This window comes from Colletotrichum scovillei (genome assembly GCF_011075155.1).
Source record: "Colletotrichum scovillei strain TJNH1 chromosome Unknown Contig00004, whole genome shotgun sequence".
In the NCBI taxonomy this organism is placed as follows: Eukaryota; Fungi; Ascomycota; class Sordariomycetes; order Glomerellales; family Glomerellaceae; genus Colletotrichum; species Colletotrichum scovillei.
In genome coordinates this window covers 2,194,212-2,220,864 of record NW_023336262.1, presented here as the reverse complement: position 1 = coordinate 2,220,864, position 26,653 = coordinate 2,194,212, and the positions used below count along the sequence as shown (strand labels likewise).

The window sequence follows — 26,653 nt, the reverse complement described above, 5'->3', positions numbered from 1 at the left end:
CCAAACGAAATTTCGGTGTGTGTTGCGGCCGGGTGCCGCTGCCCCCATCAGGGCAACCGAGTGGGTCTAGTCCCAAAGGAGGACAAGCGCGGGGCAGCTTGCAGGCAGATTGATGGCCCAAGCTTTGGAGAAAAAAAGATACATGTTGACTTGTACCGTTCTTTTTCCTCTCAGAGATCTGGTGGTGGGGCATGTGCTCAGATGCAATGAGTCTGAAGTGAAAGTTCTACGTCCCTTGCAGGTGCAACTTCAACTCATGCCAATTGAGCGAGGACAACTCTGAATAAGTCGCGTTTTCACGATGAAGGTTCCCTACAACTGCCTCGAGCCTGCGGGTAATGTGGTCTTTGCTGCCAGGGGTGGAAAGATTCACTCTTTCAGCCTGGCAGACGGCGCTCACATCTCAACATGGAAGCATCCCGACGTCGAAAAGGCTGCTGCTGCTGCCGCGTCAGCTGCTGCGGCGAAAGTTGAGATTGAAGTGAGCTCTGGTGTTCCCACGCCTTCAACCCCAGCCAACGAGGAGGATGGACCGCCCGCCAAACGTCAGAGAGTCGATAGCGGCGAGGAGGGGAAGGCGGAAGCGGCCCAGGAAGAAGTCAAGGATGCTGATGCCATGGTTGTCGACAGCGAACCTCAGAAGGCCGAAAATCAGAAAAGAGATAGGAGAAAGGGAACCAAGAACATGAGGCGCAACAACCGGGATGGCCAGCAAAACAACCGCGGCACAGCTTTTGCGAGAGTCCCGGACTACCCTGTCATCACTATCATGACGACCACCAGCAACGGAAGTCACCTATTGGCCATCTCGGGTCATGACAAGTCTCTTTGGGTCTTTGAGCACGACGGCAAGGGAAACCTGAAGGAGTTGAGCCAGAGGTACGTTGTTCGACTTACACCGTCATGTACATTAGCCTTAACGCATAACTCAAAAGACAAATGCCCAAACGTCCCTGTTCGGTCCTCATCTGCCCAGACAACGAAACCGTCTTGAGCGCAGACAAATTCGGAGACGTTTACTCTCTGCCGCTAATTCCCTCGGAAGCCTCACAATCCTTCGACGCCGCGGCCCAGCCCGAGGCTGCCTCTGAGACGGCCCCCGCGGTTGCCAAACCATTCACGCCGGAAGCCAACTCCTTCACAGTGCACTCCAAGAGCAACCTCCGCGCTCTCCAGAGCCAGCTGCGCGAGCAGCAAAAGTCGAAGCGCGACGTCACAAAGGAGCAGCCGACGTTTGAGCATACGCTCCAGATCGGCCACGTCTCCATGCTCACTGCCCTGACGCTCGCGTCAAAGGGGTCCCGCCGGTACATCATCACGGCCGACCGCGATGAGCACATCCGCGTCTCGCGCTTCATGCCGCACGCCCACGTCATCGAGGGCTTCTGCCTCGGTCACGGCAACTTTATCAGTGCGCTTACGCTGCCGACTCAGGATGTCTTGGTCTCGGGAGGTGGAGACAGCGAGCTGTTCGCCTGGGACTGGGAGAACGGCAAGGTCCTTTCCAAATTCGATATCCTGGGGCAAGTTCAGCAAATCGACAAGGAGACGACAAAGGTCGCTGTCTCCCAGCTGCTCTCGGCCAATGTCACGGAGAATGGCCTACAGGTGCCTGTCGTCCTGGTAGTATGCGAAAGGTTCGTTATCCTTATTTCTAAAACCAAATCCATGTTAGCTAAGTCGGCATTCAGCGTGTCTGCCATCCTCGTCCTTCGTTTAGCGGAAGACAGCACCCTTTCACACGTACAAACCATCTCGCTCCCTGGAAACCCGCTTCACGTAGCACCTATTGTTACCGAAAACTCAATGACGAGCATATTGGTGACCATTGACCCGGCAGAGAACGACGCCGCACCAAACGGTATCGTCTCTTTTAGATGGACTGGCGCCGCCTTCTCATCTCAGGATCTTGGAATCCAGGACGCTAGCGTGAGTGAAGCTGAGTTCGACATGTCCCACGAGCAGGTGAGAAAACTGCTTTACAACACCGAGGACTTGCGCAAGCGAGGCGATGATGAGCATGGCGAGGAGGGAGAAGGCGAGGAACAAGCGCAGGCTGAAGGCGAGCCTGTGTCAAAAGAATAGACATGGGAAGAACTTGCGTCAAAGTTTACGTTGCGAAGACTGCATATATCAGGTGGGCAAAAGCAAATCAGGCACGTTTATCATCAATTCGATTCAGCGAATTATCCTCTCTATGACCGTGAACGCCTTCCTACCAAGTCTCGAATGTCCGTCGAGCAAAAGAAGCCAAGTGATGTTTTGAGAATAAGCACGCGCTGGACCAGATTTCCCTGTTACTGTGTGCTGGTCCACTTGAATCCAGCCTCCATTCTCGACGAACCCGACACGGGCGTCTAGGCGAGACGTCGTGGCTGGTCGATTTCCACCATCTGAGAACGGTCTCCCAACGGCGAGCCCCGTTACCGTTTTCATGCAACCATGTCCATCCATTCGTGACTGGAGAAAATATGCAATTTCGTTCTGTCGAACGGGTTTGTGAAAAGAAATCTCGCCCACGCCCCCTTCTCCCCACCACGCCAGAGATGCTCGTAATATCAATACCATCGGAACATGACGTCATTTACTGAGAAGCGCACTGCACGCGCTCGGCACCGGGGTGGCCGTCCTCGTCGTCCTCGTCCATACCGCCAGCACCTCCGAAGACTCTAGCCTGGGAAGAGTTGTCGAGATCCTCGAGGTCGGCGGGCTCGGTCATAGCCTCAGGGGGAGGAACGGTTTGCAGCGAAGGGGCGGGAAGCAACTTTTGGAGAGCCTCGAAGGCCGCGGGGTCCTCTGTCCAGCCCTTCTCAGGGAACTTGACGTTGAACTGGATGTAAAGGTTGCCGAAGTCGTGGTGTCTAGGAGAAGGCATACCCTGGCCGCGAACCATCTTGACAGCATCTGTGACGTGTTAGTAATTATGAACATGAAAGGCAGCGCGGAATTTGACATACCAGGTGCAATGGCTTCACCGGGAAGGATCTCGATGCTGAGCCACCTGTCGTCGAGGTGCTCAATGTAGATAGTTCCACCGGCCAGCGCAGTCACCAGCTCAATCTCGCACTGGTACAGAAGGTCGTCCTCCTTGCGAGTGAAGCGGTTATGGGGCTTCTGCTCGATCTCGAAAACAACGTCACCAGCCTGGATGCCAGGGGCCTGGTCACCCTCACCACGGAACTCAACCTTGGTGCCACTCCTCACACCACGGTCGACGTGAACGTGGAGAACCTTGCGGTCGACAATGGTCTTCTTTCCGTTGCACTGCTTGCAGCGATCCTTGTCCTTGATCGTCTCGCCCTCTCCGTTACAGTCAGGGCAGACGGTCTGGAAACGCTGGATCATAGGACCCATTTGTCTCATCATCGTCTTCATGCCGTGGCCATCACAGCCAGCGCAGCGCTTGACAGCACCCTCCTTGCCGCCACGGCCCTCGCACTTGGAGCAGATGACGGAACGCTGGAGAGCCAGCTTAGAGATCTTTCCGCGGTAGACATCCTCGAGGGAGACCTTGTGAGTGTGGTGAATCGTGCGAGCCTTGGGGGGTCCGCGGTTAGGCATGCCGCCGCCACCGAACATGCCTCCAAGGCCGCCGCCGAAGCCGCCACCGGAACCGAAGAACTGAGCAAACAGATCCTCAGCAGCCATGCCGCCACCACCGCCGGCACCGCCTTCGAGACCAGCCTCGCCATATTGGTCGTAGACAGTGCGCTTCTGGGAATCGGAAAGAATTTCGTAGGCGTGGGAAATCTCCTTGAACTTCTCCTCAGCATCGGGGTTGTGGGCGTTCTTGTCTGTGGAGGTCTTGTCAGCCAGCCCGTGAGGATGCGGCGGGTTTGTTGGTGCTTACCAGGGTGGTACTTCAGGGCATTTGTCTTGTACGCCTTCTTCAGCTCCTGTTCGGTCGCCGTCGGCGCAACCTGTTCCAATGTTAATGATCTGTTCCAGCTCTTTGGAGGCACTTCCGTGTTCAACGTACACCGAGGGTTTCGTAGAGCTTCGTTTCTTTGACCATCGTGCTGGTTGGTACAGTAATCCTTATCTAAGGCTTGGCGATAACCGGAGTTCTGGATAGGAATCTATGGAGGGGCCTGGGTGACCAAATGTCAGCTGAATGAATCGGAAATGGTTCGCCAGTTTTGCAGTATCGTCTTGCGCATTCCCGGTTCTGTGATGCGAACAAGACAGAGTCGAAAGAGAGAAAATGATCGCTTTTTTGGCAGCTTCGGGGAAGAGCCGTCTCAACAGGAGAAAGAGGTAAGGCGGATTTAGTTTGGCGGGTAAAACCATAACTCCGATTCGCTTTGCGCTGCAGGAAACACCGAGAAGTACTCACTTTCTGAAAGAAGCCGAGAATGGCGATTGCGCAACTGGGTATCTGATGTAAAACTAGAAAGAGGGAGGTAGTTGCGGGGGAAAGTAGGAAAAAATTGAGAGGAGATCTGTAGCCGGGCTGGCGAGGAAGTTATTGATGGGTGAGGTTCCTGGCGGGGAGGAGTACGGTGGAAATGTACCTTGGCTGAATGGACCGAAGTACGCTAGTGACGGGACACTGGGACACTGGATTTTTCACAATAAAGGGAGAAGCAGGCTGCAAAGGCGGGTCGCCTTGCGCATGTCCCGCGCCCAAATGGCCCCAAATTGAAATCGATGGAAGAACATGGAATTCTTTCCAGCCACTGTGGCGGTGCTGATGATGCAATACCTGCAGCCTCTCTGTCCTCTCTGTCCATACACAGTAGGTACCTGGTCTGAGGGGTCTTTGATGGTCCTTCGACTCCTACCTGGAGGACCAGCAGGACCCTGATCGCCCCAGAAATAACTCTTTGTCCGCCTTCCAGGGGTCTCTGATAACAATTTGCGCCCTCTCTCAGCCTGATTTCCCTTCCCCAACCAGCCTCGAAGCCTATTCTTATCCCACGCATCCGACGTATCGCAGAAGTAGCCCGTTAACAATTTCCGACAATCTGATCCCCACCACCCGACGGGATTCTTAGCTAAGCGGGGCGAAAGGTAGAAGTGGATTTCTCATCCGTCATCGTCATTCTGCGCTGCGCAGGAACGGCGGACCAGTCTCCATTGGAGTTTAAGTCACCGTGGGCGATTGCCTGCCCGTTGGACAGCTCAGCCTCCAGCAAACAGACATCCTCGCTTACACCAGTCTCTAGCTGAGTGCGAGACAACCTCCTTGCCGTACTGTCACATCAGCGTTCCGAGGCCGGCACTCACCCTCTCAATTGCTCATCAAACAAATATACCTGGTTGTAAGTATTCATGTTTCAACAACTCGTTGAACATCTGGCAACACAATCTTAACTGTAAACCTCATACCTAATACTGGCAAAAAAGCCCCCACGACATCGGCCGATGGTATCAGACTACGCTCATCTTTTAAGTCATGCGTAGTCGCACTCTATTGTGTCGCATCGTCTCATATGGGCCGTAAAATATTTGTTGAGGTTCCCGGATTTCCAGAACGTTGACCCGGTTGCGGGTGTGTTCAGGTCATCCTCCTCATCCTGCAGATGTCCGTGATTTCGGACCTTTGGTAGCCAATGCGCCTCTTGTCGTGCTGGACAGTGTCGTCCTAGGAACGGCACACTGACTGTTCCTTTGAAACTCAGCCCTGGATAAGCTCAGTATCTCTAGACAAGATGAACCAGCACTCTCGGTACTTGGTTCTCTGACCGCAGTATAACTTCCTCCACTTCTCATCGATGGAAATCAGCTGGCCTCATTGACACCATCAGATGCTGGCGCTTAAACCTCATGGGTTTCGATGCTTGGCCAAGGTATTCCAGAACCGTCGCTACCAACACGGCAAACTAGTTTTATAGGTTACACCGGCTTATTTCCCCTGCAGTGGGTCACATTGAATGAAAGAAAGTTCGCGCGATTCCTCGATGTATTGTTCACCTTCTAAAAGCTTGACTACTCTAGGCTTCAAAGGATGCCAAAAGTACGATTAACAATTGCATCAGGGTCAACAGCACTGCAGAACATCATGATGGTCAACTCTCACAATGACCAGCAACCGCCGAAATGCATATGATAGGCCGGTCCGTAAGGTAGGTATACGATCAAATTATTACTAGAAGCTGGTGGGGGAGATATAAGCATCTCCGTCGTCCGGACCTACGAGCAGAATCCTCCAATCAGACAGGAATGATTTGAATGTCATTGATATCGGTAGTAGGCGCGGATCCCAATGGACACCCCGCGCGGGCCGTAAGCTAGAGCCAATGCCGGCCCCAAAGCAACGAAACCCACCGTCAACTGGTTTGGCAGACTGAGTTGACGGCATGTACAAAGACTGACTTCTCAAGTCAGCGAGTGAAACAATACCTGAGTAGATGGTATTTGAATTGATTTTGCAATACCTTATCTCTGATCAGAAAACGGCATCAAACTTACACTGGTTGGAGGAATTTTCGCCTCCACAGTCTGGTAGCTGTAAAGGCTGCCAATCCCCTCGGAGAAGCATCATCTCAGTTCGCGTGATAGTGACGGCATTGGCCCGTTTGGGCATGCAAGCTTGAGCCGCTCAGAGTCTAGCCCGAGTGTGGCACAACTTGAGGATACTTCTTCTGCTCCTGACTTTCTGTATCGAATCTGAATATTTCAGCTCGACCTCCCTTGTTTTTATCCGAGAGACTCTGTTAGGTTCTGTTCTTCTCACGTATATGTAGTTACGGTTCACTTTAGTTAGCACATCATCTCATCAATTGCGAAGATGGATACGACTGTTGACTTCAGTCCCTACCGCGCCGATGGCAAGCTTGTACGTCAGCGCTACCATTAGAAGTTCATGCATGGTGTACTAAGTATCGTGGCCAGTACGGCTTCGTCTGTGTTGTCACAGGAGCCGCTCAGCCTGTTGGACGGGCTATTATCGAGGAGCTGGCAGGTAGGCATTTATTCGCTACCTCGAAAAGGCGTCACTAACACATAGACAGCTCATGGGGCCGCTTCTATATATGGTAAGATGATTACCAAAAAACTGAGCGAATAACAGAAAAATGACATGATCCAGCATGCGACAAGACAGCCAGTGATGAGACGTTCAAGCCTCTCGTCACCAAGGTGCACCAAGAGCACCCCAACACCAAGATCATTCCCTACCCGTTCAACGTTGCCCAAGAAGAAGAGACTTTGGTTCTCATTGACGAGCTTCTCAATGCTTTTGGGCGCCTCGACATTTGGGTGTCATCCGCAGGCCTGCTCGGGCCCCCGTCCATCAACGAAACGACACCGGCCGACCTCCAGCGGTGTTTCGAGGCACATTCCATGGCGCCCTTCTTCGCGCTCAAGTATGCGCCTCCCGCCATGGCCAAACTGACAGAGAAGCAATCGTACCCGAACGCGGCGCCAAAGAGCCAAAAGTACGGCAGCATCATCGTCATCAGCAGTGTGGCATCGACGTATGGCGGGTGCTGGGGGCCGTGCTACACGATGGCGGCCCACGCCGCGCTTGGTGTCGTCAAAGCCGGCGTTGCTGTGCTCAAAGGTTCGGGGGTGAGGATCAACTGCATTTCTCCGGGCCAGATCGATGTTGGCCTAGATTTGAATGGGGTGAGAGTGGTCTGCTTCACCAAGCTGAGCAGCACGGTACTGATCAGTGTTACCATACAGGTCGATATGAAGGGAATGAACTCCCAGTTCCCGCCTGCGGTCTTGCAAGGAAAGGAAGTAAGTCGAAAAAACCACACAAACGAGGGCGAAGGAGAGAAGGTTAGGCCCGATGGATCTATAAACTGACACACATCATCCAAAGGCATCGGAAGCAAGCGTGGGCCTCGAGCGACCAGGTAGTCCTCAAGAAGTAGCTCGAGTAGCCGGATTCCTAGCTTCGGGCTTCAGTTCCTATATCACGGGAGCAAACCTTGTGGTCGACGGCGGCTCTTCGTAAGTGTATCCCGTCAAGGCACATCTCGTGACCCCATAACCAAGGCATTAGCTCACGGATATCGATTACCTAGTGCCATGAACCCGCTTACAATACCCCTCGGCAAGGCCTAACTTGGCGTTGAAGGCAGATAATCAGCTAAGGATAGACTGCGGGGTTGTCCAGTGGTTGCAGAACGGCGAGACGTACATGCTAAGCCATGGTCATATGGGGGAAGTGTCCGTCCAATCCGGGGGTCTAATGTCATGAGTGTAAGCAGCCCAACTAGGCAGGAAGTTTGGAGGCGGAAACGGACATCTGCGATGGTTGGGAGAGGACGGGAGGGTTCATGGCAAGTGCGGGTTTTCGGTTCCAAAACTGATAGCAAAAAGATTACTTTGGGGAGACGCAAACGGAATTCGGAGACGGCCGGGGGTCGCTATTGGCACCCGGACCCCCCATAAATGGAGCATGCCAGTGGCTCTCACAGAGGGCGTTCCCACCGTAGAGACCGCCGAGAACAAACTAATAGCAGCAGCCCGTGGACCCATCATCCAACTACACACATAGGATCATAGATTCGTCTCACACATCACATCAGACTACTTATCCCACAACCTCGTTACATCACTCAACATCTCACTCATCTCTTTGCTCTTACTCAGGATCAACATGGGCTTCACACCGGAGGTTTTCGATATTGCCAATGAGTCTCAGACGGCCGAGACGGCCAAGAAGTACGGACTTACCCCAGCCGAGGTGACTGAGCTTCACCAAAAGGCAACGGCAGCAAAGGCGACAGCATACTGCCCTTACAGCCAATTCCGTGTGGGAGCGACACTCTTGTCTAAGGACGGACAGTACACCTCTGGAGCAAACGTTGAGAATGCTTCTTATCCGGTTGGCACGTGTGCCGAAAGAGTAGCCTTTGGCAAAGCCATCACGGAGGGAATCCGGGGTTTCAAGGCTGTCGCCGTAGCCACCGATGTCGAGGCTCCGTGTAGCCCGTGTGGCATGTGCCGGCAGTTGTAGGTCAACCCCTTGAAGATACCTTAGTTCCGCAACGTTCGGATACATATCATGAACCGTCAAGGCGACCTTTGACTGACATTTATTTTGTTAGCATTCGTGAGTTTGTGGACCTGGAAACGCCCATCCTCATGTTCAACAAGGACGGAAAGTATGCAGTCATGAGACTGGAAGCCGTAAGTTCACAAGACCCAAGCCATTGAGCAAAACCATTGAGCTGACCATCGTTCGAAGCTTCTCCCGCTGTCATTCGGCCCTGAGTACCTCCCACCACCAGACGTTCTGGAGAAGGCCCGGGCTGGCGGAAACTAGGCCGTTGAACGGCCCGTCGTCGTGCCAGACAAGCAGGTGAAAACCTGCTAGCTCATGCGCTCATCAGCAACAGGTGTGTGGAAAGGGCTCTTTGCTGTAGGGAAGAAATGTCCACACGGCCTCTCGTGGTACGGTGTGATGGGGATCAGATGATTGGCGCAAGCTGCTATGGGGTGATTTGGCGTTGAGGTCGGGCAAGGAAAGGGAAAGCTTGCTTGGCCGGGGTGATGAGGAGTGAGCTGCCCGAGTCAATTGACTTGATGCAGATGGCAGTCGATCGAAATTCGAACCCACACACGTCTTTAGTGGGATATTGCAATGATTTAGGATCGATGGCTACGGTCTTCAGCAATCCAATCTACAAACAGATATGTCACTCAACATGTGTCCATGGCTCGTCCTGAATTTGAGGACACATACTCCTCAAAGCAAAAGTTCTGAAATAGAATTTACCTAATCCCATGCCAGGAAATCATAGTTCTTGGCTTTTGGGTGGTGAGAGATGAGTCTCATTGCCAAGTGCTTGGTGTCTCTAGTTGTTATATGGACTCGTCCGTTGAGCATCTGGGAGCCAAATATCACGAGCGAGTAGCTTGAGAGTGTAGATATCCGGAACAAGGAGAGAGGCCAGAAGAATACCCCTTGAGTCTCACGGACGTGAGTCGGAACCTGCTCTATCAGTTCAGTCTCCTATAGTTTGATCATTTGAAGACATTGAATACATGTGGACCAATCTTCGGCGGTATTGTGCACTGCATAGTGTGCAATATCTAGCAGACATCAAGCAAATACCAAGCAATGTCCGTCATGTTGATTTACGACGGGTGCAAGACAATGACGACAGCAAACACTCTGGTTCAACCATTCAAAGCAGATATGTCCTGACAACAAACTCGGCATTGCACTACTTTGGAATCCAATGGATATCAATAGTATCTCTACCTAGCAGTTGACGGCTGATGATGTGCTCTCCTTGAACAGACTTACATTTGACAATACGCTTTTCTTCTTCTTTTTGGCACCGATACATAGTAGCCTTTCTCATGGATCTGCCATGTGTATGGCAACCAGTGTCTATTCTTTTCAACGGGCGAGATGCTTGAATCACCTCTCAATACCTTCAAAGAACTATGCCCTGTACATGATCTACCGCCGTGTAGTTGGCAGCGCCTATTTTTACCGCCTTCGCAATGAGACTACTCAGGTGTGCAACATGAGAAAATCACGCTTCTAGCAAGGCACATCTTAACCAAGGCCGAAAGAAAGCATCGCCAGAACTTGCCCAAACCTCATGGCTGATTTGAGGGTGCCAATTGCACAACCCCGAGATGCACTGCCAAAGCAGCCCCGTATAAGTGAACAGGGGCAGTTTCCCCATCTCACGCCCCCCTTGGCAGGGGCCTGGTTCGTCGGTTAGTTGCATACACTCAATAGTTTCAATGCAGGTTTCAATCCCGCTTCCTTGCAACCCTAACGAACTGCCCAAAACGAAACGAAACAGAAAGGGGGGGGGGGGTTCCCAGGGGTGGTCCCCTCCCCAACACCTCAGACGGTCCTTTGACAGGACGGAGGAGAAAGGGAAAGGGCGGAAGGGCCAGGGCAAGGAGGGGAGGGGAGAGGAGAGGAGGGAGATTCTGCTGTAAGTCAGCCGGGGCGGATGAAAAAAAAATATCCCCCGGGCATGAAACTTTTCTTCCCCTCAACCAAGGTCTATCCCGCACACAACTCGAAACCCTCATCGGCCAGGCCACAAAAAATTGTCGTCTGCGCGCCGATGCACTGCACCGGTGTCTCCGGGGTGCTCAACGAAGAAAACATCATGTTCGCCATGTCGAGTGTACAACCAAGTCTGAAGGGCAATATGAAAAGATATTGATCTTCTTGGTTTGTGGTAAGCGACACTGAGTCTCGACGAGAATGTTTTTGGTGGTGACGGGGTCTTGGTGTGTTTGGCGGGGTAAAGACCGATGTCCCGCAAACGTAGCAAATCCCCCACCAAAATTTTGACAGCACTGACATTCAGGTTCTCTCGCTGAGGTGAAGTGAAGAGGGAGGAGGGGTTGTTGAGCTATGGCCTGAGGATGAAGCCTGATGATGGCTTGTGCCTCAGGCGCTGTGCACGGATCTCACGGTGTGCATTTCGCGCCCTCTATAGGGGGCCAAATTTGCTCTTGTTTTCGCCTTCGGGCATTTGGTCAATTTGAAACGATACAGAGAAGATGTAAGTTTATTCTGGGAGCCCCAGGTTCGAATCGTGGAACAGTCACTAACGTCCCTCACAGTAGCATGGCCCCTGCACTAAGGATGACACGCTCAATCAAAGAGAAGCTACCAATTTTTTTGAGCTTTTTCTTCACTGGTCCGATACCGCGTAAGGCGATTGATTGTGATTTCTTTTTGGTAGAATTTTCAAACTGTGTTACTGCAGCACAAAACTCGTTCTGAGGGAACCTAAAGAAGAAAATGTCGTCGCATCGTCCATGAGCCCCACAACTGCACGCTCAGGCTCCGACTGGGCTATGTCGAGCCACGAACGTTGGGAGCCTTTACCCAAGCTGGAATGCGACCAGAGAGACATCGAATTCACGGCCCGCCCACGTGGCGCAGCCCAACCTCGTTCGATGGGCTGGTATTTCTTCCAAGTGCCTTGATAACAGGACCCAGCTAGACCTTGCTCAAAGGCCCAATCCACTGGACGCACTGCGTGCTAGTTAGTGTCTGAATGGACTCCAGCCACTGGCAAGCCTGTATGGTGGAACATCCGAGGGCGATGCTCCATGTCGTGGCAGCAATTCGCCCTGCCATTCCCAAGTATCCAGCCTCGTGCATACTCGCCCCCGCTTCCTTCGTTGGAACCCTGGTGGTATACTGCCTTGCGATTAGAGTGTCAAGAGAGGAGTTTGAGGCGTTTCGCCGTATTGTTCTGCTACGACGTATCCTCGGACACAATCACTTTGAACAAGAGAGACACAGAGAGTATTTTTAAGAGAAGATTCATCGTGACGTGGCCCCTACGTACAGAGAGACTAGGAAACCGAAAATCAAAAACTAGAACCCTTGCCAATGATTCTTTTAGGTACCAGTCCGCCGCACCTTCGTGGTATTAAGGTGCCAAAAGACTCGTAAGCCGTTCCGCATGCAAGCCAGTTTTCAATTCCACCCATGAGCCGGGGCGCGTCCAGCAGTCAACCAAGAAGATGGTCAGCTGGCCACGCCCTGTGACTCGCCAGGTAGCCTTCCGCGATCTATCAACAAACAAGTCCTGATGAATCTCGAGTAAGATCCACCCTCAAGCGTCAGTGCCAGATCCGGTGCGTGATCGATCTCGGCAGACAACAGGGCCTGTTCCGTTCCAAAGAGAAAGTATGCGTGTATCCGTGAATTCGTTACTTAGATGAGGTCGGCAACGTTCATGGGCATCTCCTCAATCTGGGTGCTGTAGAACTGCTCAATCTCTCTCATCATGCGGACGTCCTCGGCGGTAACGAAGTTGATGGCAACACCCTTACGTCCGAAACGACCACCACGACCGATGCGGTGGATGTAGTTCTCGCGGTTGGCGGGAAGGTCGTAGTTGATGACCAGGGAAACCTGCTGGACATCGATACCACGGGCCAGAAGGTCAGTGGCGATCAGGACACGGGAAGATCCGGAACGGAACTCCTTCATAATCAGGTCACGCTGAGCCTGGTCCATGTCACCGTGCATGGCGGAGACAGTGAAGTCACGGGCGGTGAGCTTGTCGGTGAGCCAGTCGACCTTTCTGCGGGTGTTGCAGAAGATGACGGCCTGGGTAATGGTGACGGTCTCGTACAAGTCGGAGAGGGTGTCGAGCTTCCACTCCTCCTTCTCAACGGCAATGTAGAACTGCTTGATACCCTCAAGGGTAAGCTCGTCCTTCTTGACGAGAATGCGGACGGGGTCGCGCATGAACTTGGTGGTAACCTCAAGGACGTCCTGGGGCATGGTAGCGGACAGAAGGACGACCTGGGTGCTCTGGGGGAGGAGCTGGAAGATGTCGTAGATCTGCTCGGTGAAACCGCGCTGAAATGTTATGTTAGTATGTAATCGAGCAAAATCGCCTTCTTCCAAAACTTACAGAAAGCATCTCGTCGGCCTCGTCAAGGACGAACATCTTCATGGAGTCGGTCTTGAGGAAGCGGCGCTGGATCATGTCGTGGACACGGCCAGGGGTACCAACAACGACCTGGGGGCCGTCCTGGAGAGCCTTCATGTCGTCACGGACGCTGGTACCACCGATGCAGGCGTGGCACTCAATGTTCATGAAGTCGCCGATGGCGACGACGACCTTCTGGATCTGCTGGGCAAGCTCACGGGTGGGAGCAAGGATGAGGGCCTGGCAAGCCTTGACGTTGGTGTCGATCTTCTGGAGGACAGAGATGGAGAAGGTGGCGGTCTTGCCAGTACCGGACTGAGCCTGAGCAATGACATCGTGGCCTGGGCAAAGCGTGAGCAATGGTGTTCGCAAAACAAATTAGATATTCAACATACCCTTGATGACGGGCATGATGGCACGCTGCTGGATGGCAGAGGGACGCTCGAAACCGTAGGCGTAGACACCTGGCGAGGCAAAGTCAGCAACATGGTCCACAGTGAGGGCATTTCCGCCCGAAAATTTTGAGCGCGGGAAAACATACCACGAAGGAGCTCCGACTTCAGGTTCATGTCATCGAAGGAGTCGACGGTCTCATCGTAGTTCGACTCGATCTGGCCTGACAGGAAATATGTGTTAGCGACTTGTCGTCTTGAAAAAATTATGCGCTAGGCGCTGAGGAAGAGGGAGGGGGAGGCGGTCGGTCGGCGACTCGTAGACGTCCTCAGTGTCGAAATACGAAGGCTTCCACTGCCGCGCCCACGATCTCTCATGTGTTGTCGCAATACTTACCCTCAGGCACATCCTCAAGACCCTTGTCAGCCATGATTGCGGTTGTGTTGTGGAAAAAATCTAGATCACAAGCACAGCTTGAGATCTAGAAATATCGTCGCGAAGGTGGGGTTTGGCGAGGGGTTGGAAAATCGCAAACGTCTCGTTGGAGAGTTTTGCGAAATATGTCGACGAATCGAAGTCTAAGAATTAAAGTCTCAACTAGATCCGATACTCTTGGCGAAACGCAAGAGTAGAACTGAATCTAGGAAAAAAGGGTGCGTTTGGTTTGGTTGTTCGTGGGGTGATGGTGCACGTTGATTGTTCGGGGTGGGAGACGAAGTTTTTATCAGCAGCTGCAGGAATTCTTGACCACGTAAAAAATTTCCTGGCGGCGGGCGGCCCCTCGATTTATGCGGTAAGCGAGGTGGCGCTAAACGGAACAGGCAGGATGGGTGATTAGGGCACACCCGCCGTGCCTTCCTCAGTGAATGAGCGACCACTAGCAGTGCAGCTATGGGAGACTGCTGACAGCGGGACACAGCGCTGGCAAGGCCGGAGATAGCAGGAACGACAGAAGGCACAGCAGCCGCAATTGCCTGCTAAGTTTTCTTTGCTCTATCGCTCATCCCGTCCCCCCTCGAGGGTGCATCGTGGCGGAATGCCTGCCAGAATTTCATCTAGACAATCTTCATGCATTAATTGAGTCACAGAACATGTTTATCGAAGCATGTGTCCGCCACGCACTGCTGCCACCCAACACCCGGCTCGTACCACCTGCACCTGCGATGCCGCTACACCCAGTGACATGATTCCTTGTACAGCTTTTTTCTCGTCTCATTTTCACACCCTTCTTCTTTGACTTTAGACTGTCAGGTAGATTCTTCACCCTTTTTGCATGTCTGGTTTCTCCAACGTCATCCCCGCCACTGTTTTTTTTTTCTCCCTTTAGCCAAAAGCAGCACATACACATGTCAATGTCCTTCCAATGATCCAAGGATCCTAGTAACTCGCCTACCTACCACCTTACATGGCGAACGATGCCTCATCTGTGCCACACCATGGCACTGTATCCAATGGCCGGACCAACAGCCATGCTGACAACACCAGCCTCGACGACTATGACTCAAAGGCCCTTGAAAATGCAGTCACGTCGACTGAGTCAATTCCAACTCATCCTTTGGGAGTGAAACCGCTGGGCAACCAGTATCTCTCGGACCGTCCGAACGCTCGGAAACACATCGGATATCTGAAAATTTTACCCGATGAGGCTCTTATGCTCCTTTTGGAGTATCTCGACGAGGATCGTCTTCGAAATCTAGGCAACACTTCCAGGTTCCTCTACGCATTCTGCCGGTCGGATGATTTGTGGAAGACGCTATTCCTTCAGTAAGTCAGCCACTTTGTTGAGTAAAGGGAAATCATGAGATCGGGTGTTATTGGTGTCCATTGGCAAGCGCTGCGACTTACAGAGTCATCCGCACCCCGGTGGTTTTACTCGATCAAAATAAGAGCTTTACTCGACTGGGCATTCCTGGTGACTCTTATTCTAGAAGGATCAGAGAACGATACCGTGATCACGCATCTTGACGTGTCATTCATTGACTTTACTAACACAACCTTAGATCTCACAGCTCAGGAAGATTTGAGGGCAAATGGCAAGGATCTTGGAGGGCTACCCAGTTGAAACTCTCGCCTGCGCAACAAGCAGTCATTGATTGCAGCAATGTCTTCTCTGACGTTCTACACAGGCCTTTTGTCTGCAGCCATGTAGATTTGAAGCAGTTCACCTCAAGGATACCAACTCGCAACACGATTCAGCGCATGGAAACCCTGACCTACGAGGAGTTTTCTGAAAATTGGACCGATACCCCTTTCGTTCTCACCAACTACATCCAAAAGTGGCCCGTTTGCCACGGATGGACTATCGATACCATATCGAAACGCTACCACGATGTAGAGTTCCGCGCAGAGGCTGTTGACTGGCCCTTTTCAACATATAACGAGTACATGAACAACAACAATGATGAGAGCCCTCTCTATCTATTCGACAAGAAATTTGCCGAAAAGATGAAGATCACGATTGGCCAAGAGGAGGGGGCAGCTTACTGGAAGCCGGAGTGCTTTGGTCCGGATTTATTCGAGCTTCTGGGAAAGGAACGGCCTGCCCATCGCTGGCTCATCATCGGGCCTGAACGGAGCGGATCAACCTTCCATAAGGACCCCAACGGTACAAGTGCATGGAATGCGGTGATCCAAGGTGCGAAATATTGGATCATGTTTCCACCCACGGCTATGGTCCCCGGAGTGATTGTCTCGGAGGACAGCAGCGAGGTTACCAGCCCCTTGAGCATCGCAGAATGGCTTCTCGAGTTTCATGCTGAAGCGCGTCGGTCACCCGACTGCGTCGAGGGTATCTGTCAAGAGGGGGAAATTCTACACGTGCCTAGTGGATGGTGGCATCTAGTCGTCAATTTGGAAAGCGGCATCGCCTTGACCCAAAACTTCGTGCCGAAGAACCAGCTCTCCGAAGTCATATCATTCTTAAGGGACAAGCCAGACCAGGTTTCTGGCTTCAAGCAAGAGGTAGCTGATCCATACGCTTTGTTCATTGAGCGACTGCGCCAGGAACAGCCAGATTTATTAGAACAGGCCCTTCGGATTTTGGAGAAGAAGAGCATCCAGAAAAAGAGGAAGTGGGAGGAAGCAGTAGGCGGAAGCCAGACAGAGGCCAACGGAGGTGGCTTCAGCTTCGGATTCGGGGATGACCTGGATGATGATGAAATCCCTTAAGCTGCCTATTGTACATGGCGATACGGCGTACTAGAGCAAGTAACTTTCCGATACCGGGAGGCAGAGACCCTTCGTCGAGTTTGTCTTTCGAGTACATCACTCATTGTTTTCAAAGACATGGCTCATTTATTGTGGACGAAGCAGAGCCACCTTTGTATCTCCATCTCCTGGCTGCAGCTTTGTCCGACACACCTCGTAGGTAGCCCTCAGCCGAATGGGATTTGGGAACAGAGCACAAAAAAGGCTCCTTCGTTGAACCCTGCTCGGGTATCATCAAAGTCAGCTTACTCACTAAGACGGAGCGACTTGGGTCAGAGTAGTACAAAGGGCGTATTGTGCCCGGCAAGGGCAGAGCTGAACAGAGGATCGGCTTCAATGAAAGCACCGAATAGATGAGAATCTGTCTTTCAATCTTGTTACGCTACCAAGTGCCTCGCCGCTTGGCATCTAATATTAGAGAGACAGCATGACCATGTTTCCTTTCCAGTCTAAACGTATTCGAGTAATTCCTCAAAAGCAAGAAAACCCCACGACATATAGCATACCGAGATATTGGGTTTCTTTCCAGAGTGCAGGTAAGGATATGTTCATACTTCAGATATCGGGTCTCACGTCATAAACCGCTTCAAGCTGTCACTAAAGTCAGAACCCTGGGCATTCTTGAATTCGAACAGTTTAGATGAAAATGCCACTGCCCAGGATGAGAGGGTGTGTCTACCGAACTTGAGGTAAGGCGAGGTACTAAGGTACGTACATCATCAGTTTCCCCACCCCGTTGTGGTCGTCCCTGAGAACTCCCATCAGTGGATCACTGGGTGGGCAATGGGGAGGTGTGCTTCTTGGGGGGTACGTCCCGGATATCCTAGTGTGCCTCGAGATTGGCTCCTTTCCGGTACGTGCCCGCTAAGCGTGAGTCCACTGACACCGGGTCCCAGTTCCCCGACCCCCAAAGAGCTGTTGGCCAGCTGGTGAGTGGTGCATCATCCCTTCCTAAGGTACCTACCTACCTTCCTGGACTCTCTCTCACCTTGCCTCAACCTGTTTGCTTGCATCCACAGGAGCGGTGCAGCAGCAGCGCAGGAAGCACGCACGCACGCACCAGTACCCGACCGCAACTCACCTTACCTCTGCCGCCCTCAAGTGGCCCCGTCCTCAGCTGAAGGGGGACGACGACGTGCACCTGGCTGCATTTCCGCCATCCAAACCACCATCTCCAAATCTCCCATTTTCCTCCCGTCGTGTCTCGCTTCTACCTTAGCCTTTCAACGGCTGGCAACAAAGGCTCAGTTTGCGAGCAACCCAAGCCCACCCAAAAGGGGAAGTCTCTTTTCTTTCGCGTACTTTATGCCCGTAATACCGACCGCTTCATTCAACAGCAAGCTCGAGACGATCCCCCCTCTGCCCCTGGCTCCGAAACCATGTGACGGAACCATCGAATCCCGCCCACCAACTTCGCTCCCATCGCCAACTCGCTCGCTTTTCTTCGATTACTCTTTCAAGTACACACAAGACTTCAGCGCATTCTGCTTCTAGTAGTTCTGACTTTGCGCTGGCGGACAGAACTCGTCCACCCTCAAACACAACCCCCCACGGCCATCCGCGAAGGCTGACATCCGACGTCAACTCCTACCTAAACCCTGCCTGACGCCGCTGCAACCGCTGCCTTTGCATTACCGCCGCCAGCCTTACGTAGTAGTTGCTCCGCTTCAACCCAAGACCGAATACCATCTATAGACGCGCCGTTACGGTCTCGGCTCTAACCGTTACATACGCACGCAATACATTACTTTTGACGCACCTTTGCTGCCTCTATCTGCTATACCCAGGCCCGCGTCTTGGCCTCCAACCGCGCAAACATGGTTTCCGACGAGCATTACGAGATCTGCCTACCGATTCTCCAGGATGTCACCCTCGAGGATGAAGACAAGACGGACAAGCTAGAAGATCTCCTGCGAAACCAGACGACTCTGAATGGCTCCTCACTAGATAATGCGATCCTGGATGTCCTATGGCGATACCGTGACGGAGGTGGACTGGCAGCCTCCCCTCCTCCTATCCGTCAGACTATCTTGCGGCGACCATCACCTGCATCATGGCGCGGCAATGCCACTCCTCTCTCTGGCTCACCCAGACTCGGGGTCAGTCCTCTGGCCCCTCCAGGCTTTGTTCCGTCCTTTACTCCATCTTTCACGAGAACGAAATCGTCTGCGGCCTCTCCCTTCTCCTCTCCGAGACCCTCTCCGAGACTCGCATTCGCGACACCCGCCATACCCAATAGCCCGAACTTAAACGCGTACGAGTTCGCAAACGACAAATCACCTTCTCATGAAACTTTTGGCGACTATCAGACGGAAAACGTGGAGTGGCTTGTCGCCGATGATGCTATCAGCGTTACATCATCTGTCGGAACCTCAAGTGGCCTGAATGCTGCTGCGCCTGAGTTTTCCTCCATGTCGTCACAGCAAGCTGACATGTCTCCATATGACATGCTGCGTTCGATACTCGGCCGGACACGAACTGATGAGGAGATTGAAGCAGCTCTTGCCCTCCATGGCTACGACCTAAGCGCAACGATTGCATCAATCATGGAAAGTCAGGCGCAAGAGAACGGATATAGCAGCTCGCAGCCTGACGACAATAAAGTGTCTCTGATAGGAAAGGCGCTTGCTGCAGAAGGACGGCCCAGTACCCCAGCTGGACAAAGGTCGGGCGTTATCTGCAAATTCTACATGTCCACGGGACAATGTTTAAGGGCAGATTGCAGATTCAGTCATGACTTGAGCAATCATTTGTGCAAGTAAGTATATCCCACTCCAGCTTTGAGTACAATTTCAGCTAACATGACTACCAAGATACTGGGTAATGGGCAATTGTCTAGCTGGCGAAACTTGCATATTCTCCCATGACCCAGCACATCTAATGAACAAGCTGGCGCTGGACGGGGCCAGTACTCCGCCAACAAAGCAGGCCAACTTTTCCGATCTGAACTTGTTCCCAGCACTTCCACCCGGCACGCCTGATCACATTGGCAGTTATAGCGGAAGCCCAGGTGTTACAATCGGGCTTACGCCCCCACCCGGCCTGAAGCCGTTCTACGCGAGCGACAGCCCTCGGTCTAGATCTCGCCCAGGAAGCCGACACCAGCAAGCGAGGGAACTAGTGGCTCCGTCGCTGGACGATGCAGACGCATTCCCTACTCTAGGCTCTGCTGCAGCGAAGCAAGGCAAGAAACACCACGGGAAAAGGGGTGGACACGGCCACAATCATAAGGAAAATTACGCACCAAACTCCCTTGCTGAAATCGTCAAGATGTCGCCGTCTCCAGGGCCGGCTTTGCTCCGCCAAGATATCAAGAAGATTGGACGAAATGGGAGCTCAACCAATATCCGGAACGGGGAAAACAGCGCGGCAGCACAGGCGATCCAGAATCCGAAACACATTCCGTGGTTAGAAACCGGCGAAAGAGCCAACAAGGCCTACCTCAAAGCTCGTCAAGAAGCTATCAAGCACGGCGGTCTCAGGAATAAGTTCCTCCAGAGGTAAGAGCAGCAGTTTCTTAAAGATACTTCGCCAGACTAACCACTAAACCAGCGCTGCTCAAGCATGGAACCGGAACGATGCTAGGGCCGCCAAAGCCCTGAGTCTGCGAGGCCAGAGCGAGAATGACTTGATGCGGAAGGCACATCGAGAAGCAGCGCGCGAGCTCTACGAGGAACGCAACAGAGGCATTGCGAACAGTTCCGAGATATATGTAGACCTGCATGGGCTTCACCCTGAGGAAGCCGTGGAATACCTTGAGCGGGTTCTAATGGAGAACGGCAAGGAGACTCGACCGATTTACGCCATTACCGGTACCGGTCATCACAGTAAGAACGGCAAGGACAAGGTCGGCAAGGCGATTCGTAACTTCTTGAACGAGTGGAGGTACGCTTACCGCGAATTCTCCGTCCCTGGAGATCGCAACAATATGGGTGGCATTTTGGGCATTGATGCTCGAAGCTACGACAAGTCGTTGGCGCGTGAAGGAACGTCGAGTGCAGACGACAGTAAAGAGGAGGTTGATATCTTGAGTCAGGGTGTGGAGATTGGGGACGGCAAAGTCAGGATGCTTGTTAGGGATCCTCCGAAGGGGCCTAGTGGGCGGCGATGACAACCGGCTACCTAGAAGTGATGAAAAGACAATAAAGTAGAAAGAAGCGCAAGTAGAAAATGTCAACAAGACGCTCCAGGAAGCGAACTCCTCTATCAAAATTGTCTCAAGGCCCTAGCGCGTACAGTGATGCATTATTGCTGATGACGACGGTGGAAGTAGAGCCGCGTCTAGTTAAGATCGGGCGGGTATCCGTACCTTGCGGTAGGTTGAGTTCATGCAGGGAAGAAGCACTTTGAGCTTTCCAGCTCGAGTGGAGACCCCACCGAGGTTGGAGAGCGACGGTCACTGGCCGGTCAGTCGGCAGGTAGACCGACGTGGACGGGATGCATAGCGACTGCCATTTTGGGACGTGCGAGTGCCTTATGCATCGAACCCCCTGTATGCCATGCAATTGAAACCGTCCGCAGGAAACATGAGACATTCTCATTGCGTTTTCCCATGAAACGGGCTCTTTAGGTAATGCTCTGTAAACGTCGTCATCAGGAACGGTAGCAAGCCTTGGTGTTCCAACTCTGAGTTTCTTTTCTGCGTGAGTTCACGTATTTGGGTTTCCTAGGTACTACGGCCCTTCTATACGTGTATCCGTACAACCTGGGGCAACTAAAATAAGGCACGTCGTACTAGGGCATTTCCAATGATCCTGGAGAACCCCGGTTATTTTTGGCCAGGTAGCAGCCCGCCCGCATTGACGGGCCCGGCGATCCATGGAAGTTAACCGCGGACCTTGCGTATGTCTCTAGGTGTGGCTTGGGGCACTTTGGTTAGGCAGCTTACCTCATCGCGGTGGGTGTGTGAGGTCAGCTCCTTCAACATTGCGACGCATTCTCCTCCCTCATCACTATTCTCTGTTCCGTTTCTATACATCCATCAAAGATTAGTCCATTGTTTCGAAATGGCCTCGGAAAATTTTGAGTGAACCAGTTATATTTCTAACTGCAAAAGAGACGAAATCACGGTAAACGAGCGTGCAATCGACTGGTCGAAGCCCCGCGAATAGCTTCCTGTATCCGGAGCCTCCGGGGCCCCAAAAAGCCACCACGCTTTCAACTGCCTTTGCCTCCCCCGATCCCCGATCGACTACCCACGATGCCGGCCGACTACGAATCAGCAGCGAGGGCGCTCTCCCTCTCGCCGAATCCCCCGTCCTCCCCCTCCGAAGCCCACGCCGACGTCCGCCCGCCATGGATCCGCAACATCGGCGGTAACTCGTCCTCCTCGAGAACGACAACCACCCGCCGCATGTCCGCGGCACGCTTCGGCCGCGGGGGGCAATCCGGCTCCAGGCGCACCACGGCGCTATCGGGCGTGAACCGCGCGGTGCGCTCCGCCGTCAAGGCCGGCAACCGCCTCTGGAGCATGTACCTCGGCCTCAGCCCCGTCCAGCGCGTGGCCGTCGCCGCGTTCCTCCTCGTCGTCAACGTCCTTGGTCTTCTGTTCCTCATCTACTCGCACGCAATCTTCAAGTGGCTGGCGCCCGTGTCCCAGAAATGGCGCGCGCTGCCGTTCGGCTGGCTCATCATCTGGGCCTTCACCTTCATGACGGCCTTCCCGCCCATGATTGGCTACAGCACCGCCATCTCGGTCTCGGGCTTCGTCTACGGGTTTCCGCTGGGGTACCCAATCGTCGCGACGGCCACGGTTGCGGGCAGCTTGACGGCTTTCTACACGAGCAGGGGCATCTTTAGCGGTTACGTGCACAAACTCGTCGGGCAGGATCACCGGTTCATCGCGCTGGGCCAGGTGCTGAGGAAGGACGGGATCGGCATGTTGACGGCGGTGCGCTTCTGTCCGCTGCCGTATAGCTTGTCCAACGGGTTCCTTTCCACGATCCCTTCCATCAAGCCTTGGATGTTTGCCGTCTCAACGGCCCTTGCCAGGTAAGCACAGCAGGGGCACCTAATTGTGTCCTCGCCTCACTTCCTCAAGTTCTAGCACAACTAACAGAGGATCCCCAATAGTCCAAAGCTTCTCGTCCACGTCTTCATCGGTAGCCGCCTCGCTCTCATTGCCGAAAAGGGAGACGAGATGACGGCCGGCGGCAAGGCGATCAACTACATCTCCATGATCCTCGGTGGCCTCGTTGGCCTAGTCGTCGGCTGGCTCATTTACCAACGCACCATGGCCCGCGCTGCCGAGCTGGCCTTGGAACAGGCCGAGACCGAGGGCGGTGTGGTGCCCGGCCAAGACGCACCCGACTACTCGGATATTGAGGCCGGCCTCGTGGATCCAGAGGATGTGGCGGCGCTCATGGACGATGACGACATCTCGTTGTGGGCGCGTGAGGCTGATGGGGAGGGCGGGTATCATGATGACGATTATGATGAAAATGAAGGCGGCGGGCAGAAATTCGGGCGCGAGGGTCCCGTGAATCCGTTTGATGATGAGCACAACGGAAAGGGGGGCGGGTTCAAGGATTCGGATTAAGGCGTTTTTTTGTTTCTAAACGGACAGCAACGGTACTGTAGACTTAGAGTTGATATGGCACTAGACACTGTTTCTAGACATCAAACATGGCTGAAATGTTCCAGGACAAATGTTGCCCAGGGCAGCGTACGGGGAAGCACAAATCGGGCAGCAACGGTACGAGTCTTCTCGTGATATCAATGTCTCATTCCTGGTCTTGTGTGGTATCATACGGACGAGTTCTGTCTGCTTTTCCTCCTGCGTCCCACATACCATACCCTCCCTCTCTGCCTCATCAATCTGTACATCAAGCTCGTGCAATACACCGCGGGGTGTAGCTAGAATAAGGAAAATCCACGAAGGTGGACGAGGAAAACTAGCTCTGGATTAAAAGTCACATCCCAACGCCTTCGCTTAAAACAGACAAACGCCGCCCTTTCCCAAAAATAGAAAGTCGTATGTGCAAAACGGAAAATGGAGAGAAACAAAGATTAGAAGGCGTCATGGCCATCTGGCCACTATTGCCTCCCCTGGAAGTGTTGCATAAACTGGATCGCCTGCTCAATGGGATAGCCGATGAATACTGGTCCCGTGAAGACCATCTGTGGCACACCATTCGGCGTGAATTGCTTGTTCGCGTCGAGAGGTGGGTTGATGAAGGTCGGTTGTTGAGGGGGGGCGCTGTAAGACGGCTGCGGCTTCACAGGCGTCGATGGTAGTTCGATAGGTTGAGGATCCGCTTCGGGGTGGACAAAGGTTTGATCGCCAGTATTTGGCGGGGGCGACGCGAAGCCCATAGCAGCAAGTTGAGCATGATCGAAAGGGCATTTTCCTGCAGGCTTTGGCGGCGATACATCTTCGCCTATTTCGTTTGACATGAGCTTTGGAGCTGGTGTAGGAGACACAGGTTGAGCCTCTTCACGAGCGGCTGCCATCGCTGCCATCTTCGTATGATCAAAGGGGCATTTGCCAGTCTTTGGCGCTGGTGTTTCTTCGCCTTCGGAACCAGATGGCATAAAGACAGGTGCTGGAGGAGGCGAAAGAGGACGCTCTTCGTCGCCCATACCATGAGGCTCGTAGATTGGGACCGAAATGCCCCATGGACGGCTAGGAGACTCGCCTACTCGAACCTCTTTGAGCGTTCGGTCGAAGTGGCTCTGTCGGGCCTCATCTGCATCTTCGGGCTCCGGCTGAGACTGCTCGGCATCTTCTACCGTCGTGTCTGTGACAGCCTTTGCCCAGTTGTGAACCCTCTCATTCGAGGCCCGTTCGATTTCTTCCTGCTCCTGTTGTGACTCTGGCAACATTGGCTGATGTAGCGCACTAAGCCCCTGAATCATGTTCACCAGATTGCCGTATTTTGCGTCCAGCTTCTTGATTTGCACTTCATTCTTTTGGTATCTTCTCACACAGACCTCGTGACTGCGAGGTAACTCGTGCTTGTGTGTCTCGACGTAGTGTGCAATCTCTTCCGGGGAGTGTTGGTCTAGGTAGCGAATCGGACATTTGGCGGGGGAATCGGCAGCGCCGGGAGCCGGTTGAGATGTTGACTCCTCGAACATGGCGGCACAGATGGGGTCCGTAGAGTGGTGCGGAGTAGGGTCCTGGGAGCCCTTCTCAGCGCTTTGCGCTTCACCATCGCCCTCGCCTGCGCTGTCCGCCTTTTGAGAAGAGAAAGGACATTCTAAAGGCCCCTTCTTCCCCTCAATCGTGAAGTCTTGCTCAAGCACGGTAGACATGGAAGTTCCGGTCTGTGCCTCACGAGAAGAAGTCTCTCTGCTAGAGTCGCTCGTCTTACTCGTTTCGCCGATTGACGTAAGCTGCTGGGCAACGCGCCGGCCGTCTCGGATGATGAGAGCAATCTGATTTCGGGTGTCCAGCTTGTTGCGCTTCGGTAGCGGTACGGGGTTGGCGTCTTCTAGCGATGGGTTCGCAAGTTCTGGCGGCAGCTGTAACTTTGCCAATACTTCGGAGATTTCGGGGGCAGCAGGGGCATGTTTGTCGGCCAAGTACTGGTACTGTGAAGGTCGGCCGATTAGCAAGAGTTACCACCGAAGCTGGCCTGGAGGCGAAAGTGATGGGGGAGTTGCAAAATTGCAAGTCAGAAAATGGTAAAAGAAATCAGTCTCCGCCCCTTGTGGAAGGAGCTCTTGATCTAGAGCTAAGGTTGTTCATCATGTTGGAGGTGGTGAGGAGAGTGTCGCAAAGCAGTGGCTCTGCTGACAAACCCCTGCGCGTTTCGTTTCAACTCACCTGCTCGTGGGCGAATCTGAGCTTGTGCTCCAGGATCGTCTTCCTGTCGGTCAGGATCTGGACCTCATCGGCAAGAGCGTTGAAGGATTCAACAAGCGTCGTAGTTAGATGTATGTAATTCATTCCACTGTTGGTGGCTTCGCGCTCGGAACATGTGGAATGGGGCATGAAGTGGCGGGAAGAGAAGGTATTCGATGTTTGGGTGGATGGGGAGACTTTCCTTTGGCAGTCCATCGTGCACCAGGCGCTTCCCCAAGTTGGGACTTGGTAGGTTCGCTAGAGAGACGGCGCGCGTGGAGTCCGACCCAGGTTTTGCCGAGCCGAGCACCTTCGGATCGTACGCGGGGGTTGATGTCATTGGTGGATTGTCACCCGGAATCGGAGCTGAGCTTATGTAAGGAATCTAGAACATCGTTACCTCGAAGAAAGTGAAAGTGAGGCAAGGAAGGTGAAAGAGATTCCTGCCTGGCAACGGATGGCCCGCAATATCGCCAGCATGCTTGCTTCTTTTTACGCGCATATTTCATCGTAATTTCAGTTTTGTGCAATTGCATCGTGCGATAATATACAGGTCTTCTGGTCTCTCTCAGACCTCACGCATTACCAGTCCATATCCGTCCCTATGCTCGTAATTGCTGGGAACGCCAGCATCTGATGCTCTGTTGAGCAGTTAACATTCTTCTTTCTAGCCAACTTCGAGAATACATAATCAGTTGCACATCCCCGTGACTTCTAACAGAAGTCACAAAGTACTTCATCAATATCAAACTTAGCACATGATCGTTTCCAAATTGAGAATGAATTCAAATTCTTGAAAGTTGAAAACCTGAGGAGTTCAGTGATCGAATCCTTTTCCTGAAGGGGCTATTCCTAACATGCGATGCTCACAGTGTCACACTGTGACTGCCCCGGTTGCCCAACTGAGAAGGTGCGACATCTC

At 53.1% G+C, this 26,653-nt stretch overlaps 9 protein-coding genes across 9 annotated transcripts; 6 read left to right on the top strand and 3 right to left on the bottom strand.

Moving 5' to 3' along the window:
* Nucleotides 1-182: 182 nt before the first annotated feature.
* On the top strand, nt 183-2,085 carry HER10_EVM0000222 (WD repeat domain-containing protein; the record flags this gene model as incomplete). Its single annotated transcript, XM_035470015.1, has 3 exons — nt 183-879; nt 936-1,637; nt 1,692-2,085. The coding sequence occupies exons 1-3, from the start codon at nt 302-304 to the stop codon at nt 2,083-2,085; spliced, it is 1,674 nt and encodes a 557-aa protein (XP_035334559.1). The 5' UTR covers nt 183-301.
* A 69-nt stretch (nt 2,086-2,154) lies between these two features.
* HER10_EVM0010256 (DnaJ domain-containing protein) lies at nt 2,155-4,591 on the bottom strand. Its single transcript, XM_035479722.1, has 4 exons — nt 3,980-4,591; nt 3,851-3,920; nt 2,958-3,794; nt 2,155-2,904 (listed from the first exon to the last, which is right to left on the bottom strand). The coding sequence occupies exons 1-4, from the start codon at nt 4,013-4,015 to the stop codon at nt 2,585-2,587; spliced, it is 1,263 nt and encodes a 420-aa protein (XP_035335292.1). The 5' UTR covers nt 4,016-4,591; the 3' UTR covers nt 2,155-2,584.
* A 2,142-nt stretch (nt 4,592-6,733) lies between these two features.
* On the top strand, nt 6,734-8,019 carry HER10_EVM0005483 (3-oxoacyl-(acyl-carrier-protein) reductase; the record flags this gene model as incomplete). Its single annotated transcript, XM_035475098.1, has 7 exons — nt 6,734-6,781; nt 6,838-6,907; nt 6,957-6,980; nt 7,034-7,572; nt 7,633-7,689; nt 7,775-7,905; nt 7,980-8,019. The coding sequence occupies 7 exons, from the start codon at nt 6,734-6,736 to the stop codon at nt 8,017-8,019; spliced, it is 909 nt and encodes a 302-aa protein (XP_035334947.1).
* A 538-nt stretch (nt 8,020-8,557) lies between these two features.
* Nucleotides 8,558-9,226, top strand: HER10_EVM0006099 (cytidine deaminase; the record flags this gene model as incomplete). The annotated part of the gene is made up of 3 exons (XM_035475694.1): nt 8,558-8,913; nt 9,009-9,090; nt 9,149-9,226. 3 exons carry the CDS (start codon nt 8,558-8,560, stop codon nt 9,224-9,226), a joined length of 516 nt encoding a protein of 171 aa, XP_035334997.1.
* A 2,702-nt stretch (nt 9,227-11,928) lies between these two features.
* HER10_EVM0001528 (ATP-dependent RNA helicase eIF4A) lies at nt 11,929-14,469 on the bottom strand. The gene is made up of 5 exons (XM_035471273.1): nt 14,133-14,469; nt 13,885-13,959; nt 13,739-13,807; nt 13,326-13,684; nt 11,929-13,270 (listed from the first exon to the last, which is right to left on the bottom strand). The coding sequence occupies exons 1-5, from the start codon at nt 14,164-14,166 to the stop codon at nt 12,617-12,619; spliced, it is 1,191 nt and encodes a 396-aa protein (XP_035334649.1). The 5' UTR covers nt 14,167-14,469; the 3' UTR covers nt 11,929-12,616.
* Nucleotides 14,470-14,935: 466 nt separating this feature from the next.
* Nucleotides 14,936-17,273, top strand: HER10_EVM0007762 (F-box domain-containing protein). The gene is made up of 2 exons (XM_035477307.1): nt 14,936-15,500; nt 15,737-17,273. Exons 1-2 carry the CDS (start codon nt 15,142-15,144, stop codon nt 16,902-16,904), a joined length of 1,527 nt encoding a protein of 508 aa, XP_035335109.1. The 5' UTR covers nt 14,936-15,141; the 3' UTR covers nt 16,905-17,273.
* Nucleotides 17,274-17,962: 689 nt separating this feature from the next.
* On the top strand, nt 17,963-21,107 carry HER10_EVM0005442 (smr domain-containing protein). The gene is made up of 3 exons (XM_035475060.1): nt 17,963-19,701; nt 19,757-20,443; nt 20,496-21,107. Exons 1-3 carry the CDS (start codon nt 18,761-18,763, stop codon nt 21,052-21,054), a joined length of 2,187 nt encoding a protein of 728 aa, XP_035334944.1. The 5' UTR covers nt 17,963-18,760; the 3' UTR covers nt 21,055-21,107.
* A 767-nt stretch (nt 21,108-21,874) lies between these two features.
* HER10_EVM0001598 (uncharacterized protein) lies at nt 21,875-23,614 on the top strand. The gene is made up of 2 exons (XM_035471342.1): nt 21,875-22,934; nt 23,016-23,614. The coding sequence occupies exons 1-2, from the start codon at nt 22,144-22,146 to the stop codon at nt 23,479-23,481; spliced, it is 1,257 nt and encodes a 418-aa protein (XP_035334659.1). The 5' UTR covers nt 21,875-22,143; the 3' UTR covers nt 23,482-23,614.
* Nucleotides 23,615-23,648: 34 nt separating this feature from the next.
* On the bottom strand, nt 23,649-26,018 carry HER10_EVM0004311 (uncharacterized protein). Its single transcript, XM_035473960.1, has 2 exons — nt 25,714-26,018; nt 23,649-25,478 (listed from the first exon to the last, which is right to left on the bottom strand). Exons 1-2 carry the CDS (start codon nt 25,945-25,947, stop codon nt 23,979-23,981), a joined length of 1,734 nt encoding a protein of 577 aa, XP_035334862.1. The 5' UTR covers nt 25,948-26,018; the 3' UTR covers nt 23,649-23,978.
* Nucleotides 26,019-26,653: the final 635 nt, after the last annotated feature.